Here is a 19,006-nt window from a genome sequence, read left to right as displayed (position 1 = left end):
TCCATGGGGGCATAACTCTAAGAAGACTTCACAGAAGGAATAGGACTTGAGGTGGACCTTAAGGGATGGCTAAAATCCTTTCTTGTCCCTTCTACTCAACAATGGTTCTCCTCTTTCTCAGTGTTTGGCAAGGTCAGAGAAAGTTTGAGGGTAGAAAGAGTAGCTCTGAGCTCTTTGATGACATCTACATTTGAGGCTTGAGGCTTCTCATAGGCTCTAAAATACAGAAGAGTAAACATGTACCATTTTCTATGGCTGCCATTTCCTGAGAGGTTGTTATCCATCCAGTAGCAATATGATTTTTTGAACTTCTATTGTATTATTGCATAAAAGTATTTTATACTTAATCTTACTTTATACTCACAAAAAGGTTTCTTACAAGGTAGGCATTGTCCCCATTTACAGTTAATAAAACTGGCTCAAAGAAGTTAAGCTTATCTAAGATTATGTAGCTAGTACTAGCTTCCTATAAAAGCAAAACAACTGCTACCACTTACTGAGTACTCATGTGCAAAGCAAATAGATACCTCATTCCATTGTTGCAGCAATCCTATGGGCATAATTATTATCTTCATTTTACAAATGAGAAAACTAAGACTCAGAGAGATTGTGGCTTGCCAAAGGTCTCACAGCTCTGAGGCAGAGCTAGGATTCAAAATCACACCTGGAAGACTCTGAAGCCTATTACATCTGAGACTTCACTAAGCATTCTGAGCCAATGATCTTTCTACCAAACAATACTTCTTCCTAATTTCTTTTTAACTTTGGTCTGCAACCTACTTTTAGTACAAATTTGACTTCCCCCTCCAACCCAACCTCTTCTCTCCCTCCCCATTCTCTGTAAAATGACCATAACCAATCTTAGAACTTGTTGATTTCTTAGTACCTCATGGCCATCAGTCTTCAACCTTAAACAACTTTCTTCTACCTTTCCTTATATTCATCTATATGCCACCTGAGAGCACAATAAGAGGAAGTTCTTTCTCCTTGTAGATTCTGCGGCTTGTCTAGTATCATTTCTTACTTTCTATGAAATTCTGCCATGCTCACCTGAAAGCCTCTCCTCTTTGTAGTTGCTAATTATTCTTTTGGATCATTTGAGAGTTAGGCTCCAGGAATGGAAGGGAATGAAAACAAAACACAGTGGATTACTAAAGCATAACTAATCCAAACAAGCAAATGGGGGATAAGGCCAGCACAGCCAATTATTGCAGAAACAGATCTGTTTCTAATACTTCTGGAGCAGACGCAAATGCTACTCATTGTGATAGTTACCTCAGTGGAGAATTGATGGTCCTGTGGCAAGTAAGGCCTTACAAGCACTTTTTCTCCAAACCCTAAAACATGCCATCAGAATGCAGTCTTTTCTCTCTAGTCAAGACAAAGGAAAGAGCTAAGAAAGGCCCCTGAACATATATATTATAGGTATCCAGTGTGGATATATTCTTCACTTTTATATCAGAACCTGAGACAGAGTGAAGGGCTCCTTGCCCCATGCTCCCACTGGAATTTATTCTCACCCCCATCGGAACATGGAACACACTAGACTAGGACTGATTGCTTATATGTCAGCCTCACCATAAACCTTTGGAGGGCAGGGACCATGGCCTTTCATCCTTTTCTCTCCCATTGCATAACACTATGTCTGAATACAAACAAATGCATGTAAATATATTATCTTCCCCATCCTACTCTCCAAAGAAAGGTCCTAAGTTCCTTTGTAGAAATGACACAAAAGTCCTCTCCAAAGCTAGGCCTGGTTAGAGCAGTGATATCAAAGGAAGATAAGATATTGGCTTGTATACTTTTGCTCTCCTCAAAGCTAATGCCCCTTAGAAAATAGGAAGGAGAAGATAGCTAAAGCCATTTAAGACATAAAAATGTGGTACTCAAGAAGCCAAGGTTCAAGCTCCGTCTCTATATCTTATAATATGTGTGACTCTGGGAAGTTGTTTCACTTCTCTAAGCCTCAGTTTTTCCTTAATGGGGAAATGAATGTGAAATGAGGGGAAAACCCTATTTCATAGGCATATCACAATTATAAGATGAAATAGGAAAAGGGAAAGTATCCAATTCTATGTCTGGAACAGAAAGGAGCCCTTGACAAAATTATATCACCAAATGATATTGATTTATATATATACAAATTACATATAAATTATTTATAAATTATATATAAATATAAATTATTTATATTATATATATCTATAAATTATATATAAGTATATATATTTATATTTTTATATAAAATATACATAAACCAATCACCCTAAGATGGATACAGGTTTGAGTAGAGGTCTTTTCTAAGCCCTGACTACAGCATATACTTCCTTTCCAATACCCCCTCCACTATCCAGCATTATCAGCTCTGGTCATTTTGATCTGCAGTGACCAAGTTAGCATCATGTTGGCCTAGTGGTTCCTAACTCTGGCTACACATAACATCATCTGGGAACTATTTTGGGATTTTTAAAAAGATTTATTTATTTATTTATTTATTTATTTATTTATTTATTTATCTATCTACTTATTTATTTATTTATTTTAGAGAAAGGAAGCGTGGGGGAGGGGCAGAGGGAGAGGAAGAGAGAAATTCAAGCAGACTATGCCCAGCACAAAGCCCAACGTGGGGCTCGATCTCACAACCTGAGATTAAGATCTGAGCTAAAACCAAGCGTTACTGGATGGCAGATGGTGGGTGATGGACTAAATGGGTGATGGGTATTAAGGAAGGTACTTATGAGGACCACTGGGTATTATATGTAAGTGATGAATAACTAAATGCTGTTCCTAAAACTAATGTTACAATATATGTTAACTAAATGGAATTTAAACAAAAACTTGAAAAATCAAACAAACAAAACAAAGAGGCAACTACATCAGAAGTTTGGCTAATTTTTCACCAATGCCAGAACACTACCTCAGTTTTGTTTTCTGTGGCTAAGGCTGGAGGCATGGAGCTTTGAAAAGAGTGGCATCACACTAGCCTGTTGCTCACTGATTTAAGGTAGAAAGCAAAACTAGGCAATGATGTGGCCCAAATTTAGATAGTCTGGCTAATACTGGATAGTAAGATCAGTACTTACATTAACTGAAACTATGAGTTCCTGCCAGCAGTCTGGAGCAGGACTGTGGAGGAACAGGAAAGGGGAATGCCTCTGAAATTTAACTTTGCAGTAGACAATGGTTAGGGAGGGCTAAATTACTGTGTGTGCTCAGTTTATAGGATCTGGCTGACCCCAAGACTTGGCAGCAGGCAAGACAAACTTCACTGTGATGAATATAATTTGAGTTACCCAACTCTTTACCAGACTGATGTGAAGATCAACACATGACTTATAAATTGAAGCAGTGTCTATATAGAAGTCTGGCCTTAATTGGTTATTTCCCTGAATAAGCGAATCTTAGGAAGGAGGAAGGCAAGGAAAGGGAATTATGTAACATATCTTTAATATTTTTTATATGGCAGGTATTTTGTTATTTCTTTTAACCCTAGCAATAATTCTGTGGGATGAGCTATTTCTCCTATTTATGGATATATAAACCAAGGTGTGCAGAGATTAAATAACTTAACTATTAATCATACAGACAAATGCATCAGTGGGTCAAGCCAAAGAATTCACAGAGTTAGTTATTTAGTGGAAATCTTATAGACTCCCATAGAATAACTTTTACTGAATTGTGCTCTGAGACAATGCCATCATCCTATATTTTTATAGGATTTATAGGTTTTTATATGCAAAAATCCTTGAGAGAAAATGCTTCTTAGAAGTATTCTCTGGTCTCAAAAATGGATGTTTTGCTTTATTTATTTATTTATTTATTTATTTATTTATTTTTTTGGGGGGGATATTTTTTTTTTATTGGTGTTCAATTTACTAACATACAGAATAACACCCAGTGCCCGTCACCCATTCACTCCCACCCCCCGCCCTCCTCCCCTTCTACCACCCCTAGTTCGTTTCCCAGAGTTAGCAGTCTTTACGTTCTGTCTCCCTTTCTGATATTTCCCACACATTTCTTCTCCCTTCCCTTATTTTCCCTTTCACTATTATTTATATTCCCCAAATGAATGAGAACATATAATGTTTGTCCTTCTCCGACTGACTTACTTCACTCAGCATAATACCCTCCAGTTCCATCCACGTTGAAGCAAATGCTGGGTATTTGTCATTTCTAATAGCTGAGTAATATTCCATTGTATACATAAACCACATCTTCTTTATCCATTCATCTTTCGTTGGACACCGAGGCTCCTTCCACAGTTTGGCTATCGTGGCCATTGCTGCTAGAAACATCGGGGTGCAGGTGTCCCGGCGTTTCATTGCATTTGTATCTTTGGGGTAAATCCCCAACAGTGCAATTGCTGGGTCGTAGGGCAGGTCTATTTTTAACTGTTTGAGGAACCTCCACACAGTTTTCCAGAGTGGCTGCACCAGTTCACAGTCCCACCAACAGTGTAAGAGGGTTCCCTTTTCTCCGCATCCTCTCCAACATTTGTTGTTTCCTGCCTTGTTAATTTTCCCCATTCTCACTGGTGTGAGGTGGTATCTCATTGTAGTTTTCATTTGTATTTCCCTGATGGCAAGTGATGCAGAGCATTTTCTCATATGCATGTTGGCCATGTCTATGTCTTCCTCTGTGAGATTTCTCTTCATGTCTTTTGCCCATTTCATGATTGGATTGTTTGTTTCTTGGGTGTTGAGTTTAATAAGTTCTTTAGAGATCTTGGAAACTAGCCCTTTATCTGATATGTCATTTGCAAATATCTTCTCCCATTCTGTAGGTTGTCTTTGAGTTTTCTTGACTGTATCCTTTGCTGTGCAAAAGCTTCTTATCTTGATGAAGTCCCAATAGTTCATTTTTGCTTTTGTTTCTTTTGCCTTCGTGGATGTATCTTGCAAGAAGTTACTATGGCCGAGTTCAAAAAGGGTGTTGCCTGTGTTCTTCTCTAGGATTTTGATGGAATCTTGTCTCACATTTAGATCTTTCATCCATTTTGAGTTTATCTTTGTGTATGGTGAAAGAGAGTGGTCTAGTTTCATTCTTCTGCATGTGGATGTCCAATTTTCCCAGCACCATTTATTGAAGAGACTGTCTTTCTTCCAATGGATAGTCTTTCCTCCTTTATCGAATATTAGTTGCCCATAAAGTTCAGGGTCCACTTCTGGATTCTCTATTCTGTTCCACTGATCTATGTGTCTGTTTTTGTGCCAGTACCACACTGTCTTGATGACCACAGCTTTGTAGTACAACCTGAAATCTGGCATTGTGATGCACCCAGATATGGTTTTCTTTTTTAAAATTCCCCTGGCTATTCGGGGTCTTTTCTGACTCCACACAAATCTTAAAATAATTTGTTCTAACTCTCTGAAGAAAGTCCATGGTATTTTGATAGGGATTGCATTAAACGTGTATATTGCCCTGGGTAACATTGACATTTTCACAATATTAATTCTGCCAATCCATGAGCATGGAATATTTTTCCATCTCTTTGTGTCTTCCTCAATTTCTTTCAGAAGTGTTCTATAGTTTTGAGGGTATAGATCCTTTACCTCTTTGGTTCGGTTTATTCCTAGGTATCTTATGCTTTTGGGTGCAATTGTAAATGGGATTGACTCTTTAATTTCTCTTTCTTCAGTCTCATTGTTAGTGTATAGAAATGCCACTGACTTCTGGGCATTGATTTTGTATCCTGCCACGCTACCGAATTGCTGTATGAGTTCTAGCAATCTTGGGGTGGAGACTTTTGGGTTTTCTATGTAGAGTATCATGTCATCGGCGAAGAGGGAGAGTTTGACTTCTTCTTTGCCAATTTGAATGCCTTTAATGTCTTTTTGTTGTCTGATTGCTGAGGCTAGGACTTCCAGTACTATGTTGAACAGCAGTGGTGAGAGTGGACATCCCTGTCTTGTTCCTGATCTTAGGGGAAAGGCTCCTAGTGCTTCCCCATTGAGAAGGATATTTGCTGTGGGCTTTTCATAGATGGCTTTTAAGATGTCGAGGAATGTTCCCTCTATCCCTACACTCTGAAGAGTTTTGATCAGGAATGGATGCTGTATTTTGTCAAATGCTTTCTCTGCATCCAATGAGAGGATCATATGGTTCTTGGTTTTTCTCTTGCTGATATGATGAATCACATTGATTGTTTTACGGGTGTTGAACCAGCCTTGTGTCCCAGGGATAAATCCTACTTGGTCATGGTGAATAATTTTCTTAATGTACTGTTGGATCCTATTGGCCAGTATCTTGTTGAGAATTTTTGCATCCATGTTCATCAGGGACATTGGTCTGTAATTCTCCTTTTTGGCGGGGTCTTTGTCTGGCTTTGGAATTAAGGTGATGCTGGCTTCATAGAACGAATTTAGAAGTACTCCATCTCTTTCTATCTTTCCAAACAGCTTTAGGAGAATAGGTATGGTTTCTTCTTTAAACGTTTGATAAAATTCCCCTGGGAAGCCATCTGGCCCTGGACTCTTGTGTCTTGGGAGGTTTTTGATGACTGCTTCAATTTCCTCCCTGGTTATTGGTCTGTTCAGGTTTTCTATTTCTTCCTGTTCCAGTTTTGGTAGTTTGTGGCTTTCCAGGAATGCGTCCATTTCTTCCAGATTGCCTAATTTATTGGCGTATAGCTGTTCATAATATGTTTTTAAAATCGTTTGTATTCCTTGGTGTTGGTAGTGATCTCTCCTTTCTCATTCATGATTTTATTAATTTGAGTCTTCTCTCTCTTCTTTTTAATAAGGCTGGCTAATGGTTTATCTATCTTGTTAATTCTTTCAAAGAACCAACTCCTGGTTTTGTTGATCTGTTCCACAGTTCTTCTGGTCTCGATTTCGTTGAGTTCTGCTCGAATCTTTATTAACTCCCTTCTTCTCTTGGGTGTAGGATCTATTTGCTGTTTTTTCTCTAGCTCCTTTATGTGTAAGGTTAGCTTTTGTATTTGAGTTCTTTCCTGTTTTTGAATGGATGCTTGTATTGCGATGTATTTCCCCCTTAGGACTGCTTTTGCTGCATCCCAAAGATTTTGAACGGTTGTATCTTCATTCTCATTAGTTTCCATGAATCTTTTTAATTCTTCCTTAATTTCCTGGTTGACCCTTTTATCTTTTAGCAGGATGGTCCTTAACCTCCACGTGTTTGAGGTCCTTCCAAACTTCTTGTTGTGATTTAGTTCTAATTTCAAGGCATTATGGTCTGAGAATATGCAGGGGAGAATCCCAATCTTTTGGTATCGGTTCAGACCCGATTTGTGACCCAATATGTGGTCTATTCTGGAGAAAGTTCCATGTGCGATTGAGAAGAATGTGTATTCAGTTGAGTTTGGATGTAAAGTTCTGTAGATATCTGTGAAATCCATCTGGTCCAGTGTATCATTTAAAGCTCTCGTTTCTTTGGAGATGTTTTGCTTAGAAGACCTATCGAGTATAGAAAGAGCTAGATTGAAGTCACCAAGTATAAGTGTATTATTATCTAAGTATTTCTTCACTTTGGTTAATAATTGATTTATATATTTGGCAGCTCCCACATTCGGAGCATATATATTGAGGATTGTTAAGTCCTCTTGTTGAATAGATCCTTTAAGTATGATATAGTGTCCCTCTTCATCTCTCACTACAGTCTTTGGGGTAAATTTTAGTTTATCTGATATAAGGATGGCTACCCCTGCTTTCTTTTGAGGACCATTCGAATGGTAAATGGTTCTCCAACCTTTTATTTTCAGGCTGTAGGTGTCCTTCTGTCTAAAATGAGTCTCTTGTAGACAGCAAATAGATGGGTCTTGCTTTTTTATCCAGTCTGAAACCCTGCGCCTTTTGATGGGGTCATTAAGCCCGTTCACATTCAGAGTTACTACTGAGAGATATGAGTTTAGTGTCATCATGATATCTATTCAGTCTTTGTTTTTGTGGACTATTCCACTGAACTTCTTCTTAAAGGGGAATTTTAAGAGTCCCCCTTAAAATTTCTTGCAGAGCTGGTTTGGAGGTCACATATTCTTTTAGTTGCTGCCTGTCTTGGAAGCTCTTTATCTCTCCTTCCATTTTGAATGAGAGCCTTGCTGGATAAAGTATTCTTGGTTGCATGTTCTTCTCCTTTAGGACCCTGAATATATCCTGCCAGCCCTTTCTGGCCTGCCAGGTCTCTGTGGAGAGGTCTGCTGTTACCCTAATACTCCTCCCCATAAAAGTCAGGGATTTCTTGTCTCTTGCTGCTTTAAGGATCTTCTCCTTATCTTTGGAATTTGCAAGCTTCACTATTAAATGTCGAGGTGTTGAACGGTTTTTATTGATTTTAGGGGGGGATCTCTCTATTTCCTGGATCTGAATGCCTGTTTCCCTTCCCAGATTAGGAAAGTTTTCAGCTAGAATTTGTTCAAATACATATTCTGGCCCTCTGGCCCTTTCGGCACCCTCGGGAACCCCAATTAAACGTAGGTTTTTCTTCCTCAGGCTGTCGTTTATTTCCCTTAATCTATCTTCATGGTCTTTTAATTGTTTGTCTCTTTTTTCCTCAGTTTCCCTCTTTGCTATCAACTTGTCTTCTAGGTCACTCACTCGTTCTTCCACCTCGTTAACCCTCGTCGTTAGGACTTCTAGTTTGGATTGCATCTCATTCAATTGATTTTTAATTTCTGCCTGATTAGCTCTAAATTCTGCAGTCATGAAGTCTCTTGAGTCCTTTATACTTTTTTCTAGAGCCACCAGTAGCTGTATAATAGTGCTTCTGAATTGGCTTTCTGACATTGAATTGTAATCCAGATTTTGTAACTCTGTGGGAGAGAGGACTGGTTCTGATTCTTTCTTTTGAGGTGAGGTTTTCCTTCTAGTCATTTTGCTCAGTGCAGAGTGGCCAAAAGCAAATTGTATTGGGAAAAAGAGAAAAAGAGAGGAGAGAAAGAAGGAAAGAAAAGAGAAAGAGAAGAAAAAAAAAGGGAAGAAAAAAAGAAAAAAAAAACGGAAAAAAAAAAGAAGAAAAAGAGAAAGAAAAAGAAAGGAGAAAAAAAGGGGGTGGGGGAAGGAAACAAATCAAAAAGCAAAACAAAACAAAAACAAAACAAAACAAAACAAAACAAAAAAAAAAAAAAAGAACCACCGGGGAGTATCTTCTGATTCTGTGTTCTTTAAGTCCCTTGGCTCCTCTTGGAAGTTGTCAGTCTAGCTGATCTTCTGGGGGAGGGGCCTGTTGTGCTGATTTTCAGGTGTTAGCAGTTGGGGGAGCTGCTGTGCCCCTGCCTGGTGCAGGGCTCAGTGGGGGTTGTTTACCCCGTGAGGCCGCAGGAGGAACAGCCCCAGTGGCGGGGCAGCTCTGGAAACCTGGATTCAGCTCCGGCAGGAACTCCGTCTGCAGGGCCTGGAGGCTCCGGGGCGGGGCCGCTGATCTGCTCAGCTGGGCCAGGAGCGTCCTCGCTGTCCTGGGCCCTCCCGGCCTCTGCCTGTCCCGGGGGAGGCCGGATCCTGGGCTGTGTCCCGGCGCCCTGTGCTCCGGAGCCCGCGCTGGTGGATTCGCGCTCCCGGGCCGCGCAGCCCCCTCCGCGGAGCTGCCGCCCGAGCCCCTCCGAGCTGCTCCGGGTCCCGCCGTGCGCGCTGCAGCCCTTAGGGAGCTTGGCGCACTCTCCTGGGCGCGCAGTTGCTGTTACTGTCCCAGGGAGCCCGAGGAGATCCTCGCCCTCCTGGGTCCTGCTCCAACTCCCCACGAGCCCCTTTCCCCCCGGAAGGTCGGTGCAGCTCCTCCGTCTCCGGGACGGGGCTCTCCTGTCCTGGGGACACTCGCCCCGGCCTCAGCCCGGCTCCTCGCGGGGCCCCTCCCCCTTGGAGGCCTTTGTTCCTTTTTTTCTTTTTTCCCCGTCTTCCTACCTTGATAGATGCGCGAACTCTTCTCACTGTAGCATTCCAGCTGGTCTCTCTTTAAATCTCAGGCCGAATTCATAGATTTTCAGGATAATTTGAAGGTTTTCTAGGTAGTTTGGTGGAGAACGGTGATTTGGAGACCCTACTCTTCCACCATCTTGCTCCGTCGATCGTTTTGCTTTATTTAAACAATTTGCTTATTGTTACCTTAAGAACATATACTTATTTATTTATTTAAAAATATTTTTTAAAGATATTATTATTTATTTGAGAGACAGAGAGTAAGTGAGTGAGAGAAAACATGAGTGGGGAGAGGGGCAGAGTGAGAGGAAGAAGCAGACTCCCCATTGAGCAGGGAGCCCACCATGAGCAGGGACTCTAGGATCTGACTTAAGCCAAAGGCAGATGCTTAACTAAATTAGCCACTTAGGTGCCCCCAAGAACATGGATTTATATAACCATTAAGTTCTTTCTCTTTTCATTTTCTCTAGAAATTTTGGAGCCAAATCTGTGACGCTGCTGCAGTAAATGTGTAAGTCTTCATAGCAAACATTTTGTGTACTAACTCCATTCTTTCCATATCCCTACTATCCTACCTATTTCCCCTCTCTTGGCTTCATTTTTTCTCACCTGTACTCTCTAGAATCTAAGGTAGAAATCAACAAACATTTTCTGTAAAGTATTAGATAGCTAATATTTTAGGACTTGTAGCTCATAAGATCTCTGTTGCTACTACTTAATTCTGCTGTTTCAGTATGAAAGCAACTTTAGACAATATGAAATGAGGGGTGTATTTCTGCTGATGGATATAGAAACTTGAATTTCATATAATTTTCATGTGTCATGAAATATTATTTTTCTTTTGATTGTTTTCAATCACTTAAGGCCATAGTTTGCTAAACTCTGATATATGCTTCAAGAGAGCAGGGACTTTGTATGGCCTATTAATTCTTATATTCTCAACACCTAGAATGGGGTTGTACTCAATAAGTACTTAATAAGTACTTGTTGAATTAATTATTCTTACTATTTTTAAGTTCTTACATTTTCTATATTGTGAAAGCCTTAAATCCAGTCTGGAATAGGACAGGATAAAAAACAAGGCACATTTTAAGAAGGTCATCTAGCTAGATAGAAAGTAAAATCCATAATTTGAATCTAAGCCTCTGTGATATCAAAGTCCTTATTCTGTCCATTATACTGTATTATCTTTTTTTTAATTTTTATTTATTTATGATAGTCACAGAGAGAGAGAGAGAGAGAGGCAGAGACACAGGCAGAGGGAGAAGCAGGCTCCATGCACTGGGAGCCCGACGTGGGATTCGATCCCGGGTCTCCAGGATCGCGCCCTGGGCCAAAGGCAGGCGCCAAACCGCTGCGCCACCCAGGGATCCCTGTATTATCTTCATAGAATTATTTACCCTCTCCAGATACCTTCTGGCATAGCCTCAATCTCCAAACATGAGTCTCCAATAAAATTTACCAAAGTCAGCCACATCTTGAATTTGTAATTTAAAAAGTCCAGAGTTTTTCAGAAGTTGTGCCCCTTTGTCCCTATTTTGACTAATCTGAAAAATGAGAATGAGAAACCATCAGTTCACCATTTCAAAGCTTCTTATAAGAAGGTAAAGTAAAAGTTCTGCCTTATTGGAAATAACACAGGTAAAATTGAGATCCCAGTTCTGCCAGTTAGTAGCTGTGAACCTTTGGCAAGTCACTTAGCCAAAGATCCTCAGTTTTCTAGTAGGACAAAAAATAGTAATACATTTTTCACAGCAAGGTTGTGAGGATAGAAAATAGTTTGTCAGTGCCAGGGACATAGTTAATGTCAACAGCAGCAATAATAATATTGATAAAAAATCATTATTGTTAATTTATTCTACTAATAATAAATGCCTACCTTCTGACTATCAGGCATTGTTCTAAGCATTTGGGATATAGAGGTAAATAAATAGGCCTCAAATCCTCACCCTCATTAAGTTTACACTCTAGTGATTATTGTAAATGGCTTTTATGTTCTTATCCACCATTCCACTATTAGTGGTAGTAAACTGGAAACAGATTCCTACTTAAATATCTACAACCTCAGAAACATCTTAAGGTACAAAATAATCGGTTTCAATTCTGATTCCAAAGGGATTCCCAAGCACTTACCCTCCTTGTGGTGAGTCAGGGGCCGAGGAGCTGGTCTCTTTATGTGGAAGGAGGGGGTTTTAGTGGGCCCAGAGCCTGTCACAGGTCCGTTGGTGGCCTTTGGTATGGCCTTGGTCCCTCTGTCTTGCAGCCTAGACACCAACTTCCCCACATCCACTTCAGGACAGGACTCCAACTTGCCATCTGAAACAGGCCTGATGCTTGGAGACTTTCTCCCAGTGTCAGTTTCCCCACTCCTCTGAAAAGGCAGTTTGGGGTGCTGTGGAAGCTTGGAGGGTTCTATACTGCTTGTGATAATACCATTTGGTGTTTGATGTTGGATATCATCTAGGAAAAGATGGTGCAAAGAGGGAAGATTAATGCTAATTTTATTATCATTTCATTTTTATACATGCACACATAATATTGAAGAATTTTATACATTTTCAATGGAGGTATTATTGTGGAACAAATCACTGATATCTTGCAAAATCAATCTCTACCTACCTCAATCCATGTGGAGTCACAGATTCCATCAAATAGGAATTCAGTTCAAGATCTGAGTTTGATTTTTACCACCACAATCCAATAAAACCATAATATGCCAAGATGCTTTATTCAAAGGGATATATACCTTAAATGGGACTTAAGAGTCCTCAATTATAATTCTTTCTGAAGAGACATCAGTTAATCCTTAACTATTTCTATTTCTTTCAAAAGTAATTTGTTAAAGCCTCTCAAATTTAAAGTTAATAAACTTAACAGAATTTAACTTCATTCTCCATCCTCATAAAAAAACCTCCAACTAGCTACTTTATGTTCTTCCCTTAGCTTTTGTGGTCCACAATTTCTTGTGACAATTATTCCTGTTTTTCAGTTCTGATTCTTACTTAAAGCTTTGAGACTCTAATGAGAGCCAAGGATACTCTCCCTAGACAAATTTACTATACAAATATATGAAAAAAAATTAAAACTAATTTTAAGAGATTCAGAGTCCCTTAAAAATGTTAGCTCCTGTTGAGAACTCCTGCTGTAAGGAAACTGTCACCTTTCTTCATAATAGAAAACATAGATTAGAGTGCAGAGGTTAAGAATAGTGGTTCTAGTTGGCTAAATGAGACTTGAGAAACATGTCGAGCAGTTGTAATGCATATATCTTATTTGGATCCTGAATTTTTTAAAAGAAAATGACAGGAGAATTTGAACAGTGACTATATAATGTTCTTTGCTGTTGAGTTTCATAAGTTCTAGTATCTAAGATCTATAAAGAACTTATGAAACTCAACAGCAAAGAAACAAACAATCCAATCATGAAATGGGCAAAAGACATGAACAGAAATTTCACAGAGGAAGACATAGACATGGCCAACATGCACATGAGAAAATGCTCTGCATCACTTGCTATCAGGGAAATACAAATCAAAAGCACAATGAGATACCACCTCACACCAGTGAGAATGGGGGAAATTAACAAGACAGGAAACAACAAATGTTGGAGACGATGTGGAGAAAGAAGAAGGAACCCTCTTGCACTGTTGGTGGGAATGTGAACTGGTGCAGCCACTCTGGAAAATGGTGTGGAGGTTCCTCAAAGAGTTAAAAATAGATATGCCCTATGACCCAGCCATTGCACTGCTGGGGATTTACCCCAAAGATACAGATGCAGTGAAATGCTGAGACACCTGCACCCCGATGTTTATAGCAGCAATGTCCAAAATAGCCAACCTGTGGAAGGAGCCTCAGTGTCCATCGAAAGATGAATGGATAAAGAAGATGTGGTCTATGTATACAATGGAATATTACTCAGCCATTAGAAATGACACCCACCATTTGCTTCGTCATGGATAGAACTGGAGGGTATTATGCTGAGTGAAATAAGTCAATCGGAGAAGGACAAACATTATATGGTCTCATTCATTTGGGGAATATAAAAAATAGTGAAAGGGGATAAAGGGGAAAGGAGAGAAAATGAGTGGGAAATATCAGAGAGAATGACAGAACATGAGAGACACCTAACTCTGGGAAATGAACAAGGGGTAGTGGAAGGGAAGGTGGGCGGGGGGAGGGCGCTGGGGTGACTGGGTGATGGGCACTGAGGGGAGCACTTGATGGGATGAGCACTGGGTGTTACAGTATATGTTGGCAAATTGAACTCCAATAAAAAATATACAAAAAAAAAAGAAAAAAAGAAATTATTGTTTGTTTTGTTTTCTTTCAGATACGATGATGGCATTGTAATTTTGGTTTAAAAAAGTCCTGCTATACTTTTTTTCATTAAAACTTTGGTTATGTTTGAAACTCTTCATAGTAAAATGTTAAAAGAAATGCAGGCTTTGGAGTCAGGTAGCCAGATCTGAATTTCAGTTCTGTTTATTTTATTTTTTAAAAAAGATTTTATTCATTCATTCATGAGAGACAGAGAGAGAAAAAGAGAGAGAGAGAGAGAGAGAGGCAGAGACACAGGCAGAGGAAGAATAAGGCTCCATGCAAGGAGTCTGACATGGGACTTGATCCCGGGACTCCAGTATCACGCCCTTGGCTGAAGGCAGGTGCCAAACTGCTGAGCCACCCAGGGATCCCCTCAGTTCTGTTTCTTATCTACTGTAGGACCTTGAGCAAGTTCATAATGTCTCTATACCTCAAGTTTTCTCCTCAGTAAAATGAGAATAATAATAGTACCTACTTCATGAGGTTGTAGTGAGGGTTACATAAGATGGTATACTTATTTCAATGCCTGAGACATAATAAATAACTCTATAATATAATTCTTAGTTGTCATTTATGCTATTATGCTCTAAGAGGGTAATGAGGCAAGAGTTTTTATGTGAGAAGGAAGGGCTATGTCTTGCTGTAAAGCATTTTTCCCCCAGAGAGCTTTCTTCTCCTTGAGAACCTGTCACCAATCACTGCTGCCACCATTATAGGGATAAGGGCCAAAAAGATTCCTTCTGTAGTTTTCCTACTCTGTACCAAGGTAGATATATAGCCCTGCTTGTATTATCCCTAGCACAAACGCCATCAGATTAGACCATTCAAACAAAATTTACCAAAGGCTGACAAACAATAGTAGGGGAATAAGCACAAAAAAGCCATATAACTAGATCATGTGCTTCCAGGACATGCCTTAAGGCAGAGGCCACCTGTAAACCTCCAGCATTTAGGAGTAACCTTAAGCATATTTACTCTTTCAGAACAATGAAGTGAACAGTGACATGAATTTCTTCTCTTGCGTGCTTTAGGCCCAACATTTCAGTTACATGTTTCTTTTTTTTTTTTCAGTTACATGTTTCTATTTGAATACTTTCTTCTAGGAGAAAGACCCTAGGAAATTTCATCCCTGCTCTACTTTAAAAGACACCACAGGGGTTAGCTATGCCCTACAGACCATAACAGCATTGTAATCATCTCAATACAGTAATGGAAGTCCAATCTCATGAAGATAATCCACATAAACAGTCTCAGAGAGGCCACTAACTTCCACATGGGAAAGGATATTTTCCTGACTCAAGGAAATAGGGAATGGAATGACAGCAGCAACTGTGACTTTGCAATGAGAACCTCTGCCAATGGAAACTATTTCTAGGTTCTGGAATATGCTGAATTATTATTGACAAAATGATAAAACAGTAATGATAATAATGACAGTGATGATAATGGTAACAGATATTATTATTTGAGTACTTTCTCTGTGTCTGGCCCTGCTGTAAATACTTCACGTGGATTATCTCACCGTTATCTTCAAAATTACTCTATAAAGTAGTGAATTCTTATTAGTCCCATTTTATAGATAAGGAGTTTAAGGCACTGGGATGCTCAATGTCACAAAACTAATATGACAGAGCCAATTTTCAAAGTTTAAAATCTGTTTCCAGAGTCCACACTTTCTGAAGAGAGAGTTTATTCTTCCTATCAGGTAACAAAAATTTAGTATCATTCTCTTTCTTTAACCAGCCATCCATTTCCACAAGAAAACATATAGACCAGCTTCAGAAACTGCAGAAAACTGAGAATTAATCAGGATTGACAAGGAGACCTCACAAATAGGCAAGTAGCCAACTGGAAGCCTCTCTCCTATGTGTGGGTAAGTTATAGGGAGAAGTTTTGAGATGTAACATTCTATTGCAGCAGGAGAAATACATCAATTCCAATGAAAGTAGAATCATGAAAATAAGTGCTATGAGGAGGACAGTGATAATTCTGTCCAGATGGGCTGAAGATTATGTAAAAGAGGTACCATTTGAGTTGGGCTTTGAAGGATTATAATAGGTAGAAAAGGGGGGAAATGGAATTTCAGACAGAACAATTTGAAGGAGTGAAATTTCCTAGTTCACCCAAGAAAATGTAAAATAATAAAGTTTTGTGTGGCTTGAGCACAAGAACCAATTTTAGATGAAAACTGTGGGTAGTTGGAGATGAGGTTGTCCAGGGGGCTTGGGGCTGTATCATTAAGGCCATGAATGCCATGTTCAGGAATATGAGGACTATGGCTCTTTTCTTTTTTTTTTTTTGACAGAGAAGTGGCATTATCACATGTATTTTTAGAATATCACTTTAGGTTCATTATTAAAAATGACTAGAGAGACTAGAGGTAGGGAGACCAGATAGGAGATTTCTGATGACAAGGATCTAAATTAGAATAGCAGCAGCAAAGAGAGACAGATTCAAAGGATGTTGAAGAGTGGAATGGACAGTGCTTAGACATGTGAGCAGGAAGGAGTCCATGATGGTGAAAAGACTCACTGAAGTACTCTATATGAGGGGAATAAGAGGTTTGGGGGTAAAATAATGAAATGCTACTTGAAAAAGAACAGTGGTGAGTAGAATTGATTGCTTCTCAGAAGAGTGTTTAGATACCATATCATAGACAAATGAGTTCTGGAATGAGAGGATGCAAGTTACTGCTCTGTCATTGAGAAACTATGTGGATTGAGCAAACTACTTACCCTCTCTGAGCATCCAATGATTTCACTATGAAATGGATCTCAATTATGTACCTCAAGTGGGAAGTGATAAGAATTAAAGGAATATCTATTCACATCCACTAATGATGGCAAAAATTAAAAAGATAACAAGATACAGAAACAACCTAAGTATCTGTAACAGACGAATGAATAAACAAAATGTTACACACACACACACACACACACACACACACATATGAATATTATTCAGCCTTAAAAAAGAAAGCTATCCTGCCATTTGCAATGATATGGATAACCCTAGAAGACATTATACTAAGGGTAGTAAGGCAGACACAGAAAGAAAAAAAATGCATAATTTCATTCATATGTGGAATCTGAAAAACTCAAATACATAGAATTGCATTGTATTTGTAGATAGCTATGGGTAGTATGGACATTTTAACAATATTAATTCTTCCAATACATGAACATGGAATATCTTTCCACTTATGTTTTTCTCAATTTCTTTCAGCAATGCCTTCTAATTTTCAGTGCACAAGTCTTTAGTTCCTTGGATAAATTTATCCCTAAGTACTTTTTGATGCTATTGTAAATGGGATGGTTTTCTCAATTTCTTTTTTTTGGTGATAGTTCACTGTTAGTATATAACCAAAGTTGATTTTGTATTCTGAACTTTGCTGAATTTGCTTATTAGTTCTAACAGTCTTTTGGTGGAGTCTTTAGAGCTTTTCTTTTCTTTTTTTAAGAATTATTTATCTATTTATTTGAGAGAGAGGCACAAGAGAACACAAGTAGGGGGAGCAGCAAAGAGAGAGGAAGAAGCGGGTTCCGCACTGAGCAGAGAGACCAACATGGGGCTCTGTCCCAAGACCCAGGGATCATGACCTGACCCAGAAGGCAGATGCTTAAATGACTGAGCCACCTAGACATCCCTAGAGTTTTTCCTATATAAGATCATATCATCTACAAACAAATTGTGTAATTTTTCTTCTTCCTTTCTAACTTGGATGCTTTTCTTTTTTCCTTTTCTTGGCTAACTTCTCTGCCTAGGACTACGGTATTATGCTGAATAAAAGTGGAGACAGGTGACATCCTTGTTCCTGATCTTAGAAGAAAAGCTTTCAGCTTTTCATCTTTGAGTATAATGTTAGCTGTGGGTTTGTCATATATGGCCTTTATGATATTGAAGTACATTCTTTCAGTACCTAATTTATTGAGAACTGTTATCATGAAATACTGTTGATAAATATGCTTTTTCTGGATCTACTGAAATGATCATATAATTTTTATCCTTAATTCTATCAATGTGATGTGTCACATTTATTGTTTTATTTATATTGAACCATACTTTTATCCATCCTAGATAAAACCACTTGATCATGGTGTAAGATTGTTTTAATCTGCTGTTGAATTCAGTTTTCCAGTATTATGTTGAGGATTTTTGCATTTATGTTCATCAGGGATAATGGCCTACCAATTTTCCTTGTTTGGCTTGGTATCAAGGTAATGCTGGCCTCATAAAATGAGATATGGGCAGCCCCGGTGGCTCAGTGGTTTAGCACCGCCTTCAGCCCAGGACGTGATCCTGGAGACCCAGGATGGAGTCCCACGTCCGGCTCCCTGCATGGAGCCTGCTTCTCCCTCTGCCTGTGTCTCTGCCTCTCTCTCTGTCTCTCTGTCTGTCTCTCATGAATAAATAAATAAATAAATAAAATCTTTTTTAAAAAATGGGATATGATTGCTCCCACTTCTTGAAGTTTTTGGAAGGATTTAAGAAGGATTGGTATTCTTCATTAATGTTTGGTAGAATTCTTCAGTGAAGACATTAGGCTGTGAAGCTTTTATTGGTTGGGAGGTTTTCAATTGCTGATTCAATCTCCTTACTCAGTATTGGTCTGTTTAGATTTTCTATTTCTTTATAATTCAGTCTTGATAGCTTATATATTTCCAGAATTTTACCCATTTATTCTGGGTTATTCAATTTTTTGGCATTTAATTGTTCACAGTTGTCTCTATGATCCCCTGTTATCAGTTATAATGCCTCCTCTTTCATTTATATTATTTGAGTCTTCTCTCTTTTTTCCCCTAGTCTAATACATTTCA

At 39.0% G+C, this 19,006-nt stretch overlaps 1 protein-coding gene across 7 annotated transcripts in view; it reads right to left on the bottom strand.

Moving 5' to 3' along the window:
* OPHN1 (oligophrenin 1) overlaps window positions 1–19,006 on the bottom strand; it is a 587,085-nt gene that overhangs the window by 87,117 nt on the left and 480,962 nt on the right. For all 7 annotated transcript variants that reach the window (XM_077888989.1, XM_077888994.1, XM_077888992.1 and 4 more), the window contains one exon: window positions 12,003–12,329. In XM_077888989.1, the coding sequence (XP_077745115.1) occupies window positions 12,003–12,329 (327 nt within the window). The remainder of the gene's footprint in view (window positions 1–12,002; window positions 12,330–19,006) is intronic.

The sequence above is a fragment of the Canis aureus genome, chromosome X, assembly GCF_053574225.1.
Source record: "Canis aureus isolate CA01 chromosome X, VMU_Caureus_v.1.0, whole genome shotgun sequence".
NCBI lineage: Eukaryota > Metazoa > Chordata > Mammalia > Carnivora > Canidae > Canis > Canis aureus.
Note: the sequence above shows the minus strand (reverse complement) of the source record. Positions and strands in the feature narration are given on the sequence as shown.